The following is a 22212-nucleotide window of genomic DNA, read 5'->3' as shown; positions in this document are numbered from 1 at the left end:
AAGTATGGTGATTCCTTGGTTAAAGTTTTTTGAGTAAGAATTTATCCAAAAGGGTAAGTGGTATTACTTGGATGATTTTTACATGGAGTTTTGTCTGCTTACTGCAAATGTTTGATAAGTCATTGACTCTGAGTGATCAACACAAGAATTTGGGCTTCTAGGAACTAAGTGCAAGTCAAATATGACTTCATGTTTTCATGGTCTAGTTCTAGGAGAAGCCATTCTCAGTACTGTGAGAGATCTGTCGCTGTGCTTGACAAATACTGTGGAGTTGATCTATAGAAACACTTTCCAAATTAGGGTAATTTTTCTGGGAGCAATGTGCTAGAACATAAATTGAAAGTCACACATATTCACAATATTGAAGTGGTATGACTACTGCTGTAGAATGTCTAGGGAGGCTTCTTTTTTGAGTTTGAGGTTTTAAGGTGTTCTATAGCACTGAATTTGCTCTTGGCAAATGAGAGAGTTCATGAACTGAGAACTTGTTTCTCTTCTTGTGTTGCCATACTAACTCAATATGCTAAACAGTAGATGCCTTTAACACTTTGAAATATTTTTCCAAAGAATGAGTTCTATTTAAATATAATTAGTGATTCATGTTTAGATTCTAGGTGTTGATATTTTATTTGGCTTCTATACCAACTTCAGGAAAAAATACTAAGGTAGATTTCTTTGGGGCTCATGGGCAACGTGAGGAGTGCACTAGCCAAGATAAGAGGTCACAGACTTAAGCTGGGAATGATTGTATTCATGGAAAGGTGTTAATTACATATATATGTGTATATAGAAAGGTATTAATTAGTCATGCAAAATGGGGCAAACATGAAAAATAGACAAAGATTACAAGACTTAGGTGGTTCTGAGTAGTTTTATTTGTTCCTCAAAGGTGCAATTTTGTTCCAGCACAAGCAGTTTTGATTGTGTAGCACTTCTGACATTTTGAAGGCTTAGGAAACTATTCCAGGATACTTTTCTTGCAGGGTGCAAATACTGTAACATACTGCTTCACAGTTTTTAGTTTCCTAATGGACTTCTGCAATGTTCATAGTAGAATATGGAATATTAAAAAAAAATTCCTAAATAATCATGTGCTAAAGCATGTTCAACTTACAATACTGAGAGCTGAAGATTTAAACTTGAAATTCTCTACCTGAAATTGGTCTTTTCATACCATTGGCTAGTCACTCCAATTGACTTTGGCCAGCTGTCTTAATGGCTTCAAAACTTGACAGTATTTGTAAAGACGTGTTAAAATTTTAACTTTCTTATGATCACCTGTGCATCAAAGCGGCAGGAGAGTAGGACTGTCTTGGTTTAGTGGCTATGCAGTTACATATCTTTTGCAATCTCCAATTAGTCTTCTTCTAAAAAGGGACCGTGGCATGATGACACTACATTGCTACAGCTTGTTTTGTTTTGTGAGTTGAGGTCAGTAACAACCACGTCTTTCATCCATGATGTACTTTTTTTAATAGGAGACTCTAATACTGAGTCCAGTGATCAAAATAGCTTTAAGTTAATTTCATTTGATATACATTTTTGGAACAAGCTGTTAATGGGTGGCTTAGCTTTCTTTTATTCACTATGCTCTAAGGTAGTGTGCTAGTATTGTATATCACTTGCATACAGTTGATTACTTTTAGTCTTTTGTTATTGCTGAATTCAAGACGGAGCTGAAATCCTTAGTCTGAAAGGGTTCACTTTAAAGTCCTTTGCAATTCACAAAACAGTAATAATTTGTATGCTGGCTGGTGAATCTTACTAAGTTTTCAATGCCTGAAATTAAGAGCTAGAATGAGAGGAAATTAATGTTTTACTCTTTCCTTTGAATTACTGTGTAGTAAATGAAGTGCCGATGTAATTATTTCTTCATTTAATTCTTCCTCCTAGCTCTGTACTCGATCATTCTATTCTGTGTCTTTCTGTGGATTCCCTTTGTCTATTTCTATTATGAGGAGAAGGAAGAAGATGATGGCAACACATGCTCAGTAAGTTTACTCTAGCAAATGCACCAAGCCATGAAATGGCAAATGAATATAGCCAAAACATGAAAGCAAGAATGATATTTTTTTTTTAAATTTAAAAATGGTATTAACATTGTAATGTATGAGTCTATTACTATATTTTCATAAAAATCCTGGAGCAGCTGTTAGTAAGGCATAGTCTGACATTGTCTATTCTAAGCACAGTGGTCTCACATGAAACGAAACTTTAGTGAGATAAGTAATTAATGTCTGTATTTTCATGAAGTCTTTAAACTTTCTAAAAAAATCTTTTGAGGAAGATGTCATACACAGGAAGTTAAAACTTCTTATGTGAGACTCCATGGAATAAAAGCCATATATAGTGACAGCTTTTAAAGTAGAGAATAGGAAGATGGATCTGATTCTGAAATAGGTACTTAAATTTCATGTCTTTCTACCGTAGTGTTTGCTTTTTTCTTGATGTAGGCAGTAGTAATTTACCTGAAACTAACATGTTTACTTTTCTAATGCACTGGCTTCAGACCTCCCAGGGAATACAGTAACTGCATGCCAGTAAGGTGCTATGTTTCAAATGAAAAGACTTTTCTAAAGAAGCTTCTAATCAATTAATCATGAATGTTTTTCCTTCTGTTTAATTGTAACCTTAACATAAGAAGAATTTTAATAATAGCCATGATATAAAGTATTAGTAGTAAGTATTTTCTTTGAGTGTATTTGCACTGAATATATCTAGGCTTCCAGCCACAGCTGCTCAAATGCATAGCTTATGATGGAAGCAGAATTCTGTGTCATTGTTGACAGTTCTCAAGCTATGAAATGCTTCAAGAATGTATGCTTATAACTTATATATGTAACTAGTCATGCTCTTTATGGAGGTTTTTTTAACAGAATACCTGTTATGCTAAGTATAGTTCTTCATAGTTTGCACAAATCCCTTTTTATTCATTTTATGTCAATGTATTAACTTTCTCTTTAATATTCAGCAGGTTAAAACCGCACTCAAATACACTCTGGGATTCATCACAATTTGTGCAGTTCTCCTGTTAATTGGGTAAGTATTTGTATTGAGAACTGTTCTGTGCAAGATTTGTTTATCAGAGTTCTGTGCTTCTAAGAGGTAAATTATGATACGCTCAATCTGTATAATCAACATCAGCTTAATCATTAATAGGGTTTAAATATCCTGAGAATTATGTACCTGAAAAGTAAGAGTTTAACTGGAAGATAAAATAGTTTTCTTAATTGTGGGGATGCTTGTGCTTCCAAGCTGACTGAACATGCAGTGTAAATTGGCATCAAGGATGTGGTGGCTTTGACACAACTACATTAATACTTCAGTGTACAACAGGGAGTAAAAAATTTGTCCTTTTCTATGTTAATCAAATAGCTTTTTGCTTTTCTCAAGTCCTTTTTCTGAAATGGACATTGCAAAACAGCTTCTTAGGAAAAAGATAAGATGTTATATGCTTATACTTTCCTAAATAGAAATGTTGTCTGAAGAATGTAAGTGTAGTGTGAGGTTATATTTGACTTAATTGTGCCTTGTCTGATAAAGCTTTTGCTGGCATTTGTTTAAAAGGCAAATGTTACTGAAGTGAGTAACCTGTTTGCAGCAAGTGCTGTTGTTCTGTAACTCAAAGTAGTAGCAGAAAATTGATTTCAGATCACCATTAAGCATGACATACACACCAGTACTGAATCTTTCTGATGTCATCTGTTTCATAAACTTTTTAGCACTTTGACTGCAGCAATAAAGTTGGTAAAAATTGCAAAATGTATGCTAAAATGATCCATATCAAAGTACTGGAGTGTGAAGTAGAAACTAGAGTGAATTAATACTTGCAGTTATATACCATCTTACTGGAATATTGTTTCAGTTTTGATAAAAGTTAAAGGTGCGCTTCTATCAAGTGCCTTGTCCTTTGAAGTGAAAGTAAGGTATTTGCTCTTAAAAGAGATTGTAGGAGTTTATTACCTTAATCATTGTCTAGAAATAGTACTAAAATTTCTGGCAAAAGCTGTTTTTGTCAGTTAGCTCACATCATAGGTATAGATACATGTATTGTATAACACATCCCGTTCAGAAATCTTGATAGTGTCTCTAGTAGGTGTCAGCTGAATCCTCAGTAAGTGTAAACATGTTCATTCCTCCCTCCCAGTAAGTGTATTGCCCTTTTAAGTGAAACTGTGAGACTCCCTTCAAGGGGAAAAGGCTCAGTTTTAGAGGCAACTGAGGTGACTGTGCTGAAGAAAAATGTGAATTCTATTTCCAGTATAGTTTTATATAAATTAAGTAGCACATATCTCAGTGTTTATGTGTATGCTTTTTCTGAAGAAGTTACCTTAGTCAGCTGTTTTCACAGCAGGGGCAGGGAGTGGCCACAGAAGTCCAGTGTGACCAGAAAGAGATAAACATGTTGGAGCTGAAGCTTCTAAGTGGTTTGACTGAATGTGGTAGTGAAGACTAGTCTTGCAGTAGTTGAGGATTCTCTTACTGGTGGTTAGGATCAGAGTAATGTTAAAATAGACTGGAATTTTATGTACTGGGTTTTACTCTAGATGTCTAGGCTTAATGGACTAGAGTGCTCCTGCGCACAGGTTGAGACTGAGGAGGGATAGGAATATTTCCTGGTAAGTACCTAGCAAATAGTCTTTCTTCCTGTGCTTATATCACTAGTGTCTCAAAGTCAGACAACCTCCATTGTGATTGGTTTAGGAAGTAATCTGTATGATTAAAAAAGGTCAATAAATAGTTAATTATTAAATAGTTTTAAAGGTCTACATAAGCAAGTTTTTTGCCTCTTCCCTGGTCAGCTGTCCTCAAATGACTTGTAAAAGCTATATTAAGCTCAAAGTTTGAGTGTCTTTTTCTTACTGGGATGTTGCCCTTCCTCCACTAGAGATCGTTGTGACTATTTTGGGAAACAAATCTGTTTTGTGCCACATAGTCCTGGAGGTTTTTCTGACTTGATAACACAGCTCAGTGAGCAGGATGTTATTGTCCAAATTGTTATCAGGAGTAGTGTTTGTACCTCTTACTTTATTTGTCTGTTACAAAACAGTTGTCTGGCAAAAATGTGCATGTCTGAAATATTTAAATCCTCTGCACACAAATAACTTGATGCAGAGTACCATGGAAGGCAAGGTATAGGGCAAATTTATACCAGGATGCTCAGAACTAGTTTTTACTTATCATACCTTTCCCTTCCCATAAGTTAGGCACTTTCCCTCTACTGTTTCTAAATGTCATGTGCTTGTCAAGGGGCTTGACATACTGCAATCTACAATAAGGAACCCTGAAGCAGTCTAGTATGAAAAAAGGCTGTTTTTGAGGCTAATGAACATTTGGTTCCAAAATGCATGCTTCTCTGGCTGTCAGTGTTTAGAATTAAACTGGTTACCTTAAATTTTCTAGAACCATTAGCTCTTAAAAAGCTATGAATATATCTAATTATCCTATAAATAGTTATGCAAATTATATCACAGCAGAACTCACTTAAGGAAATGAGTCTAAATCTGGTGTGTTGAAAAATAATTTCCTAAGGATGACAGTTAATGACACTCTTGATTTAAGGATGAAACTTTATCCATCTACACTTGTGTATTAGCCCTGCCAAGAGTGAATAGTTTTAAACTGCTTGTCTTGCATTTACTTTCTTTGTTCGGCAGCCTAGATATTGATCTAGATTTTAATAATAATTTACCCAGGATGTGTTTTGAACAGCATAGCAATTTGCTTCTATTCTTAAAATTACCACAGTTAATAATTTGATTTGTGTCCAGAACTCCCAAGTATAAGACATCACAGCTGAGCTGTTTTGTTTGCTTGCATTACCTAAGTTTATAACTCCCGTGTTTCTTTCTGGGGCCTTTGGTGCATGGAACTTGAGCAGGAGCAGAATCAGATGTCCATCTCCTTCAGTCAAGGTTTATCTGAGTACTAATTGAAGAGTATAATGTATTCAGTAGCCTCTGCTCTGATTAGTATCCTTTGACATGCTGGTTGTAGGTAGTCTCAGCAAAAACAAAAAAAACCCCTATTGTTCTCCGGGGCAAAAAAAAGCAAGCAAGTTATAAATAGCCTAAAATGTTCTTCCATCTTGTTTGTTCCCTGCATGTGGTCCACAAATAGCAAATCCATAGTTGTGCTAAAATAAAAAGGACTTGAGATATGTTCTCAGTCTCCTTTAACCATTTTTAGCAAATAAACCTGCAGTTATTTCTTTTTATCATTTATAAGTAGAAATGTTGCCTAACTTGGTTTTAATACCTGTGTCTTCATTTTGTCTGGATGCTGTTGTACAGAAAGAATTACTACTAGAGGCATAAATCCTAAGTCAACGAGCATGTGTCAGCTTAAGCAAATGCTAGCCCTCAATCTGCCTCTTGCACAGTCAAGACGTTATCTTTAGAAATTCAAATCTTGACTTTTAAAATGTCAACTTTTTTTTTGGCAGAGTATCAGTTTGGTTTGGATGTGATGATTATATGTGCACACAGTTGGTTTAGCCTTAACCTTTGAAACAAAAGAATATACTTTGTACTTTGAGACTGCTCCTGGAATATATGTATTTGTTTGGGACTTCAAGCAGGGGTCTAATTATGTGGTACTAATTATATCAATTTGTCATACAAGTCCAAATTATACTTGTGAACATTCTTTATGGACTTAAATTTGAGTTATTTCATTGTTTGCCTAAAGTGTTTCCCTTCAAATCTGTCTTCCCTGTGACTTGTAGACGTTCTATTTCATGTCTCAAAGCTACGGTTTCAGTGGTTTTTTGATATGGAGGCACTGTTTTTCCAGCTATTACAAACTCATCTGTTTTGTCTGTACAGGTGCTGAAGAGTTATTCTTATTAGTTGACTTTAGATGGTTAGCCTGGTAACAGGAAGCTTTCAGCTAGGGGAATGTTTTACCTGACATTGTTCTCTGAGCATTCTTTGCTAGTGTGCTTATTGGAAGAACTAAAAATCTTAATGAACTTCTCTGGAGCTCCGTTCTCTTGGCCAGCTACAGAGCAAAGAATGGAATGGAGATGTTTTTAGTTGTAATAATGGTAGATAAACATGTCCCTTTATAGTTCAATGCTTGTTTGAGAAATCATTAATTATTTTATTTTGGCTTTCAGAAGTGTATATTTATATAAGAATTTGTCTCAATTGATGCTTAAAGTTTATTTGCTCCTCTCTATGTGAATCAAATCAGAATAGTAAATCATATTAATGTTTCTTTTAATTATACTTGAGTGTGGAGTCCTTACCTCTTTTAGGATGAATAAATAGAAAATCACTTGTTCATTGACCTCAGACCTGACATGTACACATACACGTACATTGCTGATATAGATGCAGCATTTGAGGAGAATGTGAATAAAATAAAACACTGCATTTTCAGGAATGAATGGGTTTATATTTTCTTAAGTTGGAGATAGAATTCTTCTTATTTTTCACTAATTAGGATAAGAAAGATTTTTTTCTGTATTACAGTGCTTTTGTTCCTTTGGATATTCCCAACAAGAAGAATTCCACAGAGTGGGAAAAAGTGAAGCTCCTGTTTGAAGAATTTGGAAGCAGTCGTAAGTTTGTGATCTGTTCTGAGCTTTGCACGAGTTGCTACTCTACTAATCTCTGCTACTCATTCATTGGCTGAACAAGATAATTAACTTCCTTGGTGCCAGTTTTCTAACTTTTCTCTGACTGCTTGCCTACAGTAAATCTTTACAATAAGACTTCTTACTGTTCAGAGAAAAACAAAAATTAGGACTATTGTGAAAGCAGACACTGCCGGCATGTCCTCTCTATATTTTAAATACAAGTTCCCATTTGATAGCAAGGACTCCAGTGTTGTGTCTGCTGATACTTATGGTGAGGAGAGGAGGATACTTTCTTCTGTAGTCTTCATTTAGCTCTTAAATGCTGCTTGGGTGGTGAAGTTCACTGACTTTCAGGGTATGGTGAGTGTGGATCATGTTGTGACAGTCTTCAGTCATTTACCTGATGAAATGCAGTACTGCTGTTCCCTGTAAAAATGAGATGAGTGGTTCTGTCTATTTAGACTGGAAAGTCCTGTGCGTGTTACAACTTCTTCCCTTTGCTCTTACAGTACTGACCTCTTCTAAAATTGTTGTTTACATTTGTTATACTTTACACTAGGGCTGTAAAGAGCTGTTGAGAAGGCTAAACTCTGTGGAATAGTATTTAACACTTGAGTGATGTAGTTCATGTGCTTAGCCAGGGTATGTTTTAAGGGTAAAGGTGTGAAGGAAGTGTTTTATAGGTGAGCTAAGACAGACTTGATGTCACTTTTCACAAATTTATTCAAAAAAGGGTAACTAAAAGTTGTTTAACAAACATTCATCCCAATGCATAAGCACTCCATTACTTTGTGTTTCATTCTTGATGTGCATCAGAGTATTGGCTTCTGTGTGACTGTTTTAGGATACAATCATACAAGCCTTTGTCAAGTCATATTCTGCATTATTCTAGGAATAAAGTACTGAATAATAGTTCCCTGCAATGACATATACCGAACACTGACAGAGCTGGCTAATCCTTTCAGGGCCCATCAACTTTATATGTACGGTTTTCTTAAGTATTCTCTAACCTGATCCTCTTCCACCAAGCATACATATTCCTTCCAGCTTTTCTCACTGAGCTCCCTGGCCTGGATTTCCTGAAGTCTGGTCTTGCTAGTAAAAGCCTAAGGCAAAGAAGGCATTCAGTAGCTCAGACTTGTCATGGAAAAGTCCTGTCTTACCAGGTCCCCTGACCCACTCATCAACAATCCTCTATTTTGCACCTTCTTCCTCTTGCCACTTAAGTACTCAATGCCCTTGTTTGCTTTGACATCCTTGCAGGGTCTTTGATCATAATATGCTCTGTGCTGTAATCTGTGCTTGTAAGTGTAGGAGATGGGGAGGACAAATCCATAGCTTATTGAATGTTTTGGCTATCCGCTTGTTGGTGTTTCTCTTGCTTTGCAAAGATTATAACAGCTCAGGAAAAAATGCTACTTAAACTGTTTATACAGGTTATGATAATGGTTGAGCTGCAATATAAGCTAATTTTTCCAGGTGGCCTTGATATGACTGTAACAAAGTATTTGGCTTTGTCTTTGCTATAAAATACAGTATAGCCTATGTTTATTTCTAGGAAAGTAAACTGATTAAGATGCTGGGTTGGGTTGGGATCTGAAAGTCTGGTTTTTGTTTTCTATCAGCATTCTCTTGTGACTTGTAATTTCATAGGATAATTCAGATTGAAGAGACCTCAGGTCATCTATTCAAATCTGCACCAAGAAGGAAACTGTAAGATCAGACTGGGTTGCTCAGGGGTTCATTACCTAGCTCTTCAAAACCCCCCAAGGTTGGAGAGTTTATTATGGAAAAATCTCTCCTCTTACCTGTTGTGGATATACTTGCTGTCACCCAGTTGTCTCACACTTGACAACTACGCACTACTGAAGAGCCTGGGCTCCACCTGTTTGCTAAGCAGACAGGCTGTATTGGTTGTCTCCAAACCTGTCTCTGTTCCAGGCCAAACAAGCCTGACTCCCTCAGCTGCTCTGCACAGCATGTGCTCCAGCTTCCAAGCAATGTAGTTCTTCCCTTAGCTTGCTCAGATTTATCAGTCTTAACCTGTAGCAGGCACCTCAGAACTGGTTGCACTATATGGTCCCTTCTTTAATAGATGGACATGCTGCTGTTGATACAGCCTGGGATGCCATGGGACTTCCATGCTGGCAGGGCATGCTGCTGCCTTATCTTCAGATTGCTGTCTCTCAAGACTCCCATACAGGGGTCCCTTGTGTTTTCATAGAGCTATTCCGTGGACAACAGCTTTGCAAAAGGTTCTTTTGTGTTCCAGGTGCTGGAGAAGTAAGGACAAAATGCTTGCCCGTTGTCTTTACTTGTACCTGTTATCCTGTTTTTTATATAAATTTTTCCTTTTCCTTTGTCTGTCTGTAGTTGCCCAAGAAATAAAAAGATCTTGAGACATAGAACAAATATCCAATCATCACTCGGTAGTTGGTTGTGGGGCTATGAAAGGAATGCAATCTCATCTACTGAGGCAAAATATACTTCTGTTAGACAATTATCAATTTTTCAGCCAGTTAGTTTCTTAATGTTGCATTGAGCACAGTTCAGACTTCTAAAGTGGATACTAAATGTTGGTTTCAAATACTTGTACAGGAGGATCATCAAATATGGTGTGTAAGTACATTGTGTGATGTGTTACAAATAGGGGCCACTTATGTGGACTTTTTTCCCCCCCTAAACTTAAAAACCAACTCAAATTTTCACAGCTACTAAAGGAACAATAGTGCTAGGTTTATTTTTGTGATGTTTTGGAGTTTTCCTTGCTTTTTTTAAAATAAGTTTTAAACATAGCTGTAGTATTTGAAACACAGGAACATACTGCTTTTAGATCTGGGGAAGTTGTTTGGTATTATCTAGCAAAAATAGTGAAGGAGAGATTTGAGCAGTGAAGTTGATTTGGTTGTGCTATTCTATTCGTTTTTGGTGGTTTTGGAAGGAGGCCTGTACGGTTGGTTAGAAGAGTGGTGCAGCTTCTCATAGAGGATGGTTATGATTTCTCAGTTTGCGACTTAGTGCTGTGTTCAGTAAGTAAGAATGGAAATGAGCTAATGAATGGAAACAGGCTGGTATATCTTGTGAGTAGAAATAAGTTATTGTAAATTCTTGAATTAACTAGAGGGGGGAGGACTGGGGGAAAATGGTGAACTCTGGTTATGACTGCACACAAACATGAAATTGTTTGCTGAAGATTAATTTCTGTAATTTGCTATAAGTTTCAATGTTACTAAGTAACCAAAGCCACTTATGATGTCTTGCATGGTGAGGTTAGGGACAGACCTATTTTGAAGAATTATGCGGAAGGTTTTAGGGAGTTAAATACCTTTTTATTTGGTCACTCTTCTACTATCTCTTTAAATTACTAGAATTATGAGGCTACAGTAATTCTATAGTCCCCTGAACTTTTTCCAGTTTGTTGGTCTGTATATACATTGAGTGAAGCTGAGGATTTTTTTGGTTGGTTGAAGGATCCATGCTTGTCTGATTCTGGATAACACTATTAGTAGGAGAAATCAGGTGATAGCAAACAAAACTAAGATGAACCATCCAGAATGCACATGAAAGTTGTACAAGTTACCACAGCACCCTGGGGAGGCCAGAAATAAGTCTTGGAGAGGTATTAGACAGTTATGGGAGCAAGTTCTTTAGTGTCTTTTGAACCATTTGGGTCAACGTGGCTTCTGTGAGCTTGTGAAAACAAGAAGAGTCTGTCCTGGATCCTGCAATTTGGGATAAAGATCTGCTGTGGTCAAAAAACTCCGTTTAGGTAAGTTTTTCATTTGAGTTATAACTAGTAACTGTGTTTTAATATTTTTCATCTTTCTCATGAACTTAAATCTCTTCTGGAAACTAATTTAGGAAGAAATGTTCTTAGACATCTACTGTATTTTCAACAGGTTCTTTTTTTTTTTTTTTTTTTTTTTTTTTTGCAGATGGCTTGACTGCACTTTCATTTTCCATTAGTTCCTTGACTGTGATTGGAATGTTGGCAGCTATCACTTACACAGTAAGTTGTTATGCAACGTTTTCAGATTTTTGCCTTCATGATACTTGTGGTTATCACTGGCTCTACCTGCGTGGAAAACTTGTCATCCTAAAAAGATTCAGCAGAGTATTTAGCTCTGGATTTTCATGGTTTGAAACATTCATCCTAAGTTCTAACTTTTTGCTGCAAATTTAAGGACCACCGTTTTAGTATTGAGCAGAGATCAGACTTAATTTTGATGCTTATGCGAGGGGATGTCACATTACTTATGACTTGTAACACAGTCTCTGACTTTACTTGCTCTTAAGCCTTTATTTCTCCACCCTGATATAGAGAATTAAATGTTGCACTTTTTTTATTCATTGAACTGTGGCATAACCTAGAGTTGATATGGAGCTCAAGTACTGCAGTTCTTTCTGAGAGGGATTTGGAAGGGTTCATTCTGTAACCAATTGTAAATGGTATGATTGAGGCTATGTTAGTTTAACTGATTGACTCTTGCTTTTCAAGAAAATAAAAGGAACTGTTTTAACTTACTGACTTTAGCTGACATTTAATGTTTGTGGTCATTTGCTTTCCCAATCTGTTCTGTTTCTTCATTCAGTAAATAATCAGCATGTTTGTAATGGTACATGTTTTAATTTGTTGTCAAGGTAAAATTTTGCAACAAAGAAGAAGCTTAAAAGCTTAAGATAACTGTCTGATAACAGACAAAGCTTTAAAGTTTCTTAGAAATTACTGCTTTTCTGACAGGTTTTTATCTTTAAGTTCATGTTCTTGCTAATATAATGTTTTCTTCCATTGGAACCTGGCTCTAACATAGTTCTTCCCATATAGCTTTGCTAGTGAATTCTAAGCACCTTTCTAGCAATAGCTTATGCAGTAAATTATTTTGAAGCATTGGTACTCAAGGAGGTGTCTGTTTCAGGCAAACTATAAATGTATAAAACTTGAAAAAGGACTTAAGAAAGAGGGAAAGGGGTAAGGTGCTTATGAAATACTACCTTTAGACTCTTAAATGAGTAACAAGTATAGCTAATGATTTTCTGTCTCTCCATCTGGTGTAAGTTAGAGCAGCATTATGGAAGGCAGTTCAATACAGGTTCACAGATGTGTCAGAGCCCTGACAGCTTAGTGGCCATCAGAGTCTGTGTAGTAGATAGGAGAGCAACTGGGTGGATCAACTAGTGGGTATTTTAGGTGAGCTGAATTGCTCTCAGCCCCATTGACAAAGTGCTTTAACCTGACCAATATGATAAGTTTTATTACTTTAAGCCTTTTCTTAAAGTTACATGGACCATTAAATTATTCAGACTATCTTGCTGACATCTGGATCATGCGATGGTCAAAAAAGATCTAGACCTCCACTTAGCCTGTAATCATGTACCAGATTTTAATTAGCTTTCCTTAATTGTGGAAGAAAAGATTAATTTCTTGTTCAGATTGCTGAAGAGCATATATAGTGTTATTTTAGCTATTATACTAACAAAAGAAAAATCTCCTTAGCTGGGAGAATATCAGTGTTTTGTTCAAACAACGAACTATGGTTTTTATAACTTTTAGTAAACATCTGAAATGTGAGATTGTGGAAAAAAAAGCAACTTTATTCCTGACTTAAATGTAAACAATTCACAACAAAAACCTTAGCAAATGTGATGCTTTGTGATATGGTTTAATAGGCATGGTGGTATTCCATCAAAAGTTGGGCTTGATGACCTTGGAGGTCTTTTCCAAACTTAATGATTATGTGATTCTTGGAATTTTTTTCAATTTACTGTTAATATTTCCTACTTCCAGTGTTATTGCCTACTTATTTTTGAGCCCATACTGGTTGTAGGCACCATTTAGCTGAGTATCACAGTATGCTTCTGTCCTCAACACTAGCTGAACCTGGAAATATGTAGAGCCTGGAAATCCATGTTCGATAACTTCAGTGTTCTGTGTTGTCTGTTTTCTCAGATGAAGACAATACCTGAATCTTCAATACAGTTGCTTTAGTGTCACTGTATTTACAATATATACAAATACTGAGTGATAAATGAGGTGAAACATCAGGCATGAGAACTAACTCTTATCTGAATGCCTTAATTACTAAGACGTTTGGACTAATTCGTTGCTTTGTAAACGTCAACTGCACTGTCTATGCAAATGCCTGAAGTGTGAAATTGATTTCCTTTATTTTTAACTGCTGTATTTCATCCTTCTGGAACTATCTGTTCTGTTTTACAGTAGGTGATAAGGGAGGGTGGGAGAAATGGAGGAGCTATTTTACAGAAATTTTGGGCATGAGCTCACACAGGAGTGGGTTGTTATCTACGTCTGATGTGAGTTTTTTGTCGTTGTTTGCAGGCAGTTGTAGAATCTTAGGCTGAAACAGTGAGCTGGCTTTGATATATGGGTAGACTGAGGTACAAATGTTTCAGACAGTGAAAAACACCTATTAGAAGGTCTGTTCTCCAAGTTGGAACAGTGTTTTCTTTGTGCTGTAGAGCTTTCATAACACCTTTCCCACCAACAGTGATGGTCAGGCTTCCATATTTAAGCTCTTTTTACCTGCAACAGCATGGGCTGGACTTATCCCAGTGGTATGACATAATGCAAAAATTGCTTCAGTAATGAAAAGTTTCTGGCCTGTTGCACTTGCCTAAGGTGCAGGGGGAGGTTGGCTTAGAGTGTAGTCTGTGTTTGCTAGTTTGGATTACTCCACTTGCTCTACTTCAGAGCAGGAGAACACGATTCTGGAAGGAGTGTCTGTTTTCTTGTGGTAGTTTCCCATGTCTTTGTACTGTGGGGCAGTTTGTTTTTTTTTTTTTTTTTTTTGCTGTATTAGCCTTGTATAAAAAAATCCCCTCTAGATGAGACAGAAATGAGTGCACAGACAAGTCTGTTTTTCAGGCAGCCTTCTGCTGCCTATCAAATTGTTTATGCCAGTTTCCAAAGGTGAGAGATCTTTGTGCTTAGTCATCAAACCACTCTTTGATCATTGGTGTTAGTTGTTGATTTTAAGCACAGAAAGAGAATATTGTTACATAAGAGTGAGCACAAGAACAAAGACCCATTTCAAAATTTTCCTCACATGCTTAGTAGGTGATGGAATAAAGAAGAGATGGGGACACCATGTGTGGTATCTGAGTTCCTGTGTCTCTGAATGGTGGTGATCTCAGATATGTGGTTTACACAGTGAAGAGTTGAGAATTTGTAGTATAGACATAACTGAAAATTTTTGATTTTCCCCTGACTTCTGCATATCCTCAGCTTGTTTCAGTGCCAAAGTTTGCTATTCTATTGTTAAAGGGAAATTGAGAACAGGTATATCTGGTCTTCTATTTATTCATTCAGAGTAAAGAAAAAAATCTGTGCTAAATGCTTATCTAATAAAGGTTGTATTGTAATAAGTAATATGTTAGCAAATCTCTTCATACCTAATTAAAAATAGTTTTACATTGAATGCCTACTATAACACAAAACAATAAAAATAAATAGGAGTGCTGTGACTGCAGTTGACCAATTTATTCTTAAAATGTTATTTATGGAAGAAACAATGGAAGAGATGAATCAAGTGATTTTATTACAGTCTCTGGCAGTGGAATTTATCCATTCTACAATTAGTTAAATGTATGTTAACAGTACTGGTTTGTCTGGCCTTCAGCATGAAGAATTAGATTATGGCTGCTTTAAAATTAAATTTGTGTTGTGGTAATATACAATAATGTGAGAAGCTGGGGGGAAAAAGGCTTTGGCACTGTTAGCAGGTAGCCTTGAATTTGAGTAGAAATAGAGAGCAAAAGCTCAGTTCAGCATGTGTGTGTGCCTAGGCTTCCTTTAGGAAAGCATATCCTTCTGCTTCCACAGGAGGAGGGATACAGCAGGGTGGTGTTATTAAGATTGTAAATGGCTGCAGTTTAAATTATGGAACTAACAAATTTACTCCAAGGACTAATCTAGTTAAAAGCTATTTTTTAAGCATCAATCCAGTGTTTGGGGCCTCTCAAGGCCCTGATTGGTTTGATACATTACTCTGAAGTACATGGTGAGCTGTTAATGCAATGAAGAACTGAATTCTTATCAGATCATACTGTATTGTAGAATTTGATATGTTGGGATTTTGGGGTGAAGGTGACAGTTGAGGGACAACATAAATTGAAACATCTTGCTGTTCTGGATTTGTGGATAACTGAGCACTTATGTTACTGGCTATGATACGTATGTAGGTAATGCTACAGTTCATTGGGGTTGTCATTATATTAGATTGCTGGGTTCCATTTTCTATGGCTTCAAGCATCAAAATCACAGAAAATTTGATCAAGTGATACATACAGAGAAGAGCGTTTTTTGAGGAAAATGCAGAGTTTTGCATTTGAGTTGTGAGCTTTTCCTCAGCATTTGAATGGGGTAGGATGAAATACACTGTTAAAACTGAAATTGCCAAAGAAATAAAACTTCTTTGGTATGAAAAGTTTCTGATCTCCTAAATTTCTGTGAAATACTAGTTAAAAGCTTTGGGAGATATTAGTAATAAATACTGATCTTGAAAGCATCTCATCCCTTAAGGTAAATTACTGGGGAGGGTATTAGCATGGAAATTGCCAGCTTAAGGAGTTAGTGCAAAAGTTGCTTTTCCAAAAAAAGGTCAGTGAGAAAATTCACAACTATTTTCATTGATAACTTAATATAGAAGATTGTGTATGTACTTGGTACCTACTAAAAAGCAATAATTATTATAAGAATTATATTTTAATTCAAGTTTCATGCTTGCTAGGAGATACCTTCAGGAGTCAAGAGCTAATATTTGAATAAAGGAGCATAGTAAATGCTTTATATTTCCTAACACCATGTCATTCAAATGAGAAGATGAGCTGCAAGGAAGATGATTAAGGAGTAAAAGGAGTATTTAGAGGATTTTAACTCCACACTTCAAATGGAACATAAATTGGTTTGTTCTGTTTAGTTTTCCATGTGGTGATATTTGGCACAGTCCTGCAGAATGTGGCAACAGTGATTTCTCTGGGCTATAAAGATATCTGGCAGTGAGCTGTGTGGTTTTTGAGTCAGAACCTTTTTCCAGTGGTGTTGGCATTCTACGGGAAAAAGAGCTTCTCTACCACTTGATTGCAAAGCAAGATCAGAGGTGTCTAGTATGAGGCTAGACATTTTGGCAGTAGTGTGTAACAATAATCTAAACCAGACATCTTTGTTGTATTTGACAAATGTCTCACCTTATTTAAAAGTCCATAACAGTAAATTCTCAAATTGCTTCCTTACATTTGCCCTATAAACTTTCGCTTTTTTTTAGCTTTGGGTTTTTGTTTTGGTTTGGTTTTTTTATTATTATTATTATTATGGTCATTCCAATGAGCAGTTATTCTTCCTAAGGTACTTACTTTAAGATGTGGGCACAGAGCTGAATTGTCTGAATTTCCCAAAAGCTTGGACTGTAGCAAGCATATAGGTTAGGACCAAAGAAACCAAAAATCAATTAGATATGTGGTCAACCAGAATGTTTTTCAACAGCATGACTTCTTTCTAACTGTGTATAACAGTTTAAGTTAGTGCTGCCTCTAGATCTTATTCATATTTCTACAGTACAATTTTTAAACATAATTCAAAATTCTGGAAGCAAGTTTATGGACAGATCTGCATAGCACTTAATTCTGAAGCTTCTGAACTTTTATTCTGAAGAACACTTTTGAGCTAAGCTGTTTTCAGAGTAATACTTCCCATGTCAGCCTTCAGCTCTTCACACACTACTGTACTGCTGTAAAAGGCTAACAACATCTTTTGTTGGTGATGTGGCTTTGCCGTGTTTGGAAAATGTACATCTAGCTCACGTTGAGTCTCCCCCAAAAGATCCTCATAGCAAAGCTTGTGAAATATGGGCTGGATGAGCAGATAGTGAAGTGAACTGAAAATTGACTGAATATCTAGGCCCAATGGATGGTGATCAGTGGCTTGAGGTCTAGTTGGAGAGGCAGTCACTTGTGGTATATGCCAGGGATTGATACTAGTTCCAGTCCTGTTCAACTTTTTCCTTAATGATCAGGATGATGGAGGAGAACCCTCAGCAAACTTGACACAGAACTGGGAGAATACCCTCTGGAGTTTATATTGGAGCTATCCAGAAGGACCTTTGCTAGGCTGGGGAAAAGGGCTGACAGGAACATAATCAAATTCAGCAAGGGAACATGCAAAGCTGAGGAGGAATAAATGTGTGCGTATCCGGGGGACCACCCAGGAGAAAAGCAGCTCTAAGAAGGACTTGGGAGTTCTGGTGGACACCAAGTTAACCATGAGCCAGGAATGTACTCTTGCTGCAGAGAAGGTATCCTGAAATGCACTAGGAGGAGTATTGCCAGCAGGTTGTTCATGACTCTGCCTTTATTCTCAGCCTTGGTGAAGCCACATCTGGAGTTGTGGTCTTCTCAGTATGAGAAAGATGGAGCTATAGAAGGGAAACTGGTGAAGGCCTGCAAAGATAATAAAGGCACTTTCCCCTTATGAAGAAGGAGCCAGGACTGTCAGCCAAGATGAAAAGACGACTTAGGGGAAGTCTTATCAATATTTACAAACATCTGAAGGAACAGTACGAAGAGAATGGAGCCAGGCTGTGTTCACTGGTACCTAGGAATGGGACCAGAGGCAGAGGGCACAAGCTGAAACACTGTGAAGGTGTCTGACCACTGGCACAGGTTGCTTAGAGAGATTGTGGAGTCTCCTCCTTGGAAATACTCAGGAGCCATATGTACGTGGTCCTGGACAAGCAGCTCTAGGAGACCCTGCTTGGGCAGAGGTGTTGGACCGGATGACCACCAGAGTCCCTCCAAACCTCAGGCATTCTGCTGTGTGGATCTGCAGGGTTTACAGTGGTACCAATGGGTCACACTGTGTTGTACCTCATGGTGCGAGAGATGTCTTCTCTTTAAGCTTGGGTCTAGCCTATGAATTGGTTGAGGTGAAAATGATTGACTATAAGATTGGTTCTTTATTGGATTAATTTTTTCTACAATACTGGTTTTACTATTAGAACCTTATTCCGCTCATGTTGGACAACTGTTTATTCCATCACAGTTGTTAATTTAAGGAAAAAAAAAGGATTTATTAGAGATTCTTACTATGATTTATTCACCTCAGTACAGCTAGTGTTTCAAAAAGTGCACTGGGCACTTTGTTGAAAACAACGCAATGCCAGAAAATATGTTAGTTATGTTTTAATAACTGCTAGCTCGTGCAAGATTATTCTGTCAGGAGATAGTGATAACTTTGAAGTACTTTGATAGGTGGCAATTTTCAAAAGCTCATTGAGTAAGTGAAAGGGAGACTGCCAATTCAGAGTACAGGAACAACCAAACTTCATACCTATTCTTAATCTAAGTAATGCAAATTTATTTTTCCTTTATTTTGTAACTTCGCAACTTGGTTGGATGAAAAGCAAAGTTGCTTCCTTCTGTAAATCGATGTAAAAATATGAAAGTTGCAGTTGTGTTTCTTTTGACTGAGTTTGAGCTGATACTTTTTAGTTTGTCTTTTTATAATGTAATACTAATACTTCATGTTGGATTTCCCTGCTGAATACACCGAAGAATAATCTTTTCTTGATTTTAATTGACTGTTTGGAAGACTAGGAAGGTACAAAAAAGATGCAACTTGTGTATGCTAAATTTTTAATGTTTTAAGGGGAAAAAATAAAATAGTGTAGGTGAATAATGTAGATGAAGTCTACAAATGTTCACTTGATACATTAATATTACTGGCAAGAGCATAAACATTTCATTTTCTCAAGTACATACAACGTTGAAATGAACAGCATTATTTAGACCTATGTCTTGATATGTCTCAATTCTCAACATAATCCTTAATTGGTAGTTGCTTTTCTGTTTTCAAGCTTTATCAAAGTCTACACTTTTGGCATTACATAATGTATAGTACTGAAGAACAATGCTTGATACTTAAAATTGTTTTGTAAGACATGTGAATAGGTGATCTTCAGGGGGGCTTTGCAAATCCATGACCTTGATGTTTTATACTGAAAGCTTTCCATGTCTCTAAGTATGGAATAGTAACAAGAAAATGATAAATTAGGCCTGCAGTGCTATGCTGGTTTTGGCTGGGGGAAGAGTTTGAAACAGTTTCACAGATGATGTAGTTTGTATCTCTTCTTTCATTAATGTGTTTTGCACTGAAATGGTTCTACATGGCCTTAGGTATTAAAAACAATAGTTGTTGTCAGCTCCAGATTGCTATTTGAATTTGAGACAGAATAATGAGTTGCTCATACAATGATAGGCAGATTAATTTTTGAGTGATCTTGTGCATCTCACTTATCATGTCCTTGAAGGATGATTATAATTGGCTTTGTAATTTTTCCAAACATTTAATAAACATTATTTTATTTCTTATGGAACTATAAAATGCTCATTTTTTTCTCTATCCTGAAAGAAGAAATGTTAGAAAACTTAGCTTGTCTACTCACAAATGTGATGACCTTTTCACACCTAAGTTTTGTCTGAATTATGATTTACTTTTCCACAGCTGACGTTATTAACAACCAAAGAGCTTAAAACCTTTTAAAATCTGTCTAACCTTAAAAGCACTCATTCACTAGTGATATTCTTTTAAGCAGACATCAAAGAGCTATTAAATAATTGAGAAGTTAGTAGCATTCATGGGCATTCCTATTTAATCACTTCAGTGCCAATTCTGAAATAGAAATGTAATTCTTTCATTATGTTCACTTCTCTATGAAGTAATAAATAACCAAAATAACAAACCAGTTTGATGGTTGTTTTAACCACTTGATTTGTACTACCCTGTTGGAAAACTGCAGATATTAAACTGGTGGATAAATTACAGTTTTGTACTTTAAAATTTTAGAATTGGAAAGTAGATTAATCTTTAGGTTGTTAATGCCTTTCTAAGCCTGATCGAGCAGTATAGAAGATGACAGCTAGGCAAAATAATTATGGTCAGTAGTGTAACTGAAGCAGAGTTAACTCTTCCACAGATGTTTTGTCCAGCAAGCACAAGTTCGCAGTGTCTAGTAGAACAGCTGTAGTATAGAGCCTATTGTATTTGGCTTCTGTATCTTAGAAACCTCTACAGCACTTTTTTTGGCCACTTAAATACTGAGAAATAATGAGTCTGTATGGTGGAGAGAAAAGACTGTTATGAGAAATGAAGGTGAATGTATAGCAGGATTCTGTAGGGATTAATAGAGAAAAGGACAAACAAGTGCTTAGTGCAAGATTCATGTTAAGTACTGCAGGTCACACAAGAATTGGCATAGTGAACCTACCTGTTCTGTTTGGTAAATCTGCTCCATGCTTTGAGATGTTTTTATAACAATGTTATTCAAAAGTTATATTCTCTCATAGCAACTAACGACTGGATGCTAAAACTTCCCATGAAAAACAGAGTTTTCACCAGATAACACGTTGAATGACTTTTGAGGCTGTATGGCATGAGATTTTTAGATTTTTTTTTTTAATAGCCAACTGTCAATGAGAGTTTGCCATCTTCATATGCATTTATTAGGTTTTTTTCCTTTACCCCTCATAATTTAAGGGAAGATATATGAACTGCTGTCACTATTTGCCATGCTTAGTGATGTTTTGGACATAAGGTTCTTGAATTACAGTTTTTATTTTTGAACGGTAGTATGAGTAGGCAGTCAGAGACAGGAGACATGGCTTCAGAAGAAAGCAGGTGATAAGTCCTTGGAAGGTCAGATTACTTTCCAGGACAACTGTGCAGTCAAACTCCACAGAGAAGGTACAGTTTCAATCCAAGTGGAGTGCCAGTTCCTCTTACACAAACTCAGTGTTGCTTGTGTTGGTGTGACACGTGAAAGTGCACCTCCCTTGAGGCTGTTTAATTGCACTGACCAATGTGCTTAGTCAGAAGCAATGCTGGCAAGAATGCCTTGTATATATAGGACACTGTTCAATATAAGCAACTGAATTGTGTCAATTGTTGTGAAGGGTAAAATGTATCCTGTGACTTCCCTTGTGGTTAGAGCATAATTCAAATAAAAAGCTAATTAGGTTACTAGTATATAAAAGCATCTTCTATACCCAAATAATTATTTAAGAGGAGGGGATTTTTAACTGGAGCATCTGTATTGAAGAAAATTCTCATACTTGATTGTATTTCTTAAATACTGCATATATTAAAATAGTTTAGCTGTTTCTAAATTGAATAGATGCATTTTTGTCAGTCTAGTTGGTAGAACTGACCATTTTGTCTTTCATGGTCATACTTTGAGGTGAGGTATTGAAATAAGCTGCCGTAAGAAAATAGGAATTTGAATATTTGTATCTTTAAAGCTGAGAACTTTTGATATTTTTTATATGGTGGTTATCAGAGTTCTCTTTTTAATTTGGCTTTATGTGACTTCGCTAGAGGGCACTGCTGTGCAAGAAATGTTTGTCAATATTTATTTCTGCATTTCTTGCCCAAGACTAGATAGACATCTTTTAAAAACCTCAGTGATAACCACTTTAAAGCCATTTGCATGATATATAGACCCCTAACAATAAGTGGAGTAAGAAGTCTTTCTGATATGCTATACAAGTACTTTTTGATAATTTATTGAAATCACAAGTTTATTTCTTAAAAATCTTTAATCTTTAATCGGAAAAAGCTG

General features: G+C 36.4%; 1 protein-coding gene across 2 annotated transcripts in view; it reads left to right on the top strand.

Moving 5' to 3' along the window:
* LMBRD1 (LMBR1 domain containing 1) overlaps positions 1 to 22212 on the top strand; it is a 68251-nt gene that overhangs the window by 11445 nt on the left and 34594 nt on the right. Inside the window, exons 4-7 of one of the 2 annotated variants that reach the window (XM_068183753.1) lie at positions 1894 to 1991; positions 2975 to 3039; positions 7479 to 7567; positions 11521 to 11594. In XM_068183753.1, the coding sequence (XP_068039854.1) occupies positions 1894 to 1991; positions 2975 to 3039; positions 7479 to 7567; positions 11521 to 11594 (326 nt within the window). Of the gene's footprint in view, positions 1 to 1893; positions 1992 to 2971; positions 3040 to 7478; positions 7568 to 11520; positions 11595 to 22212 lie in introns of both variants that reach the window. The other variant, XM_068183752.1, reaches the window with a different exon arrangement.

This window comes from Anomalospiza imberbis, chromosome 3 (genome assembly GCF_031753505.1).
Source record: "Anomalospiza imberbis isolate Cuckoo-Finch-1a 21T00152 chromosome 3, ASM3175350v1, whole genome shotgun sequence".
NCBI classification, from domain to species: domain Eukaryota; kingdom Metazoa; phylum Chordata; class Aves; order Passeriformes; family Viduidae; genus Anomalospiza; species Anomalospiza imberbis.
This window is presented reverse-complemented; position numbering and strand designations above follow the sequence as displayed.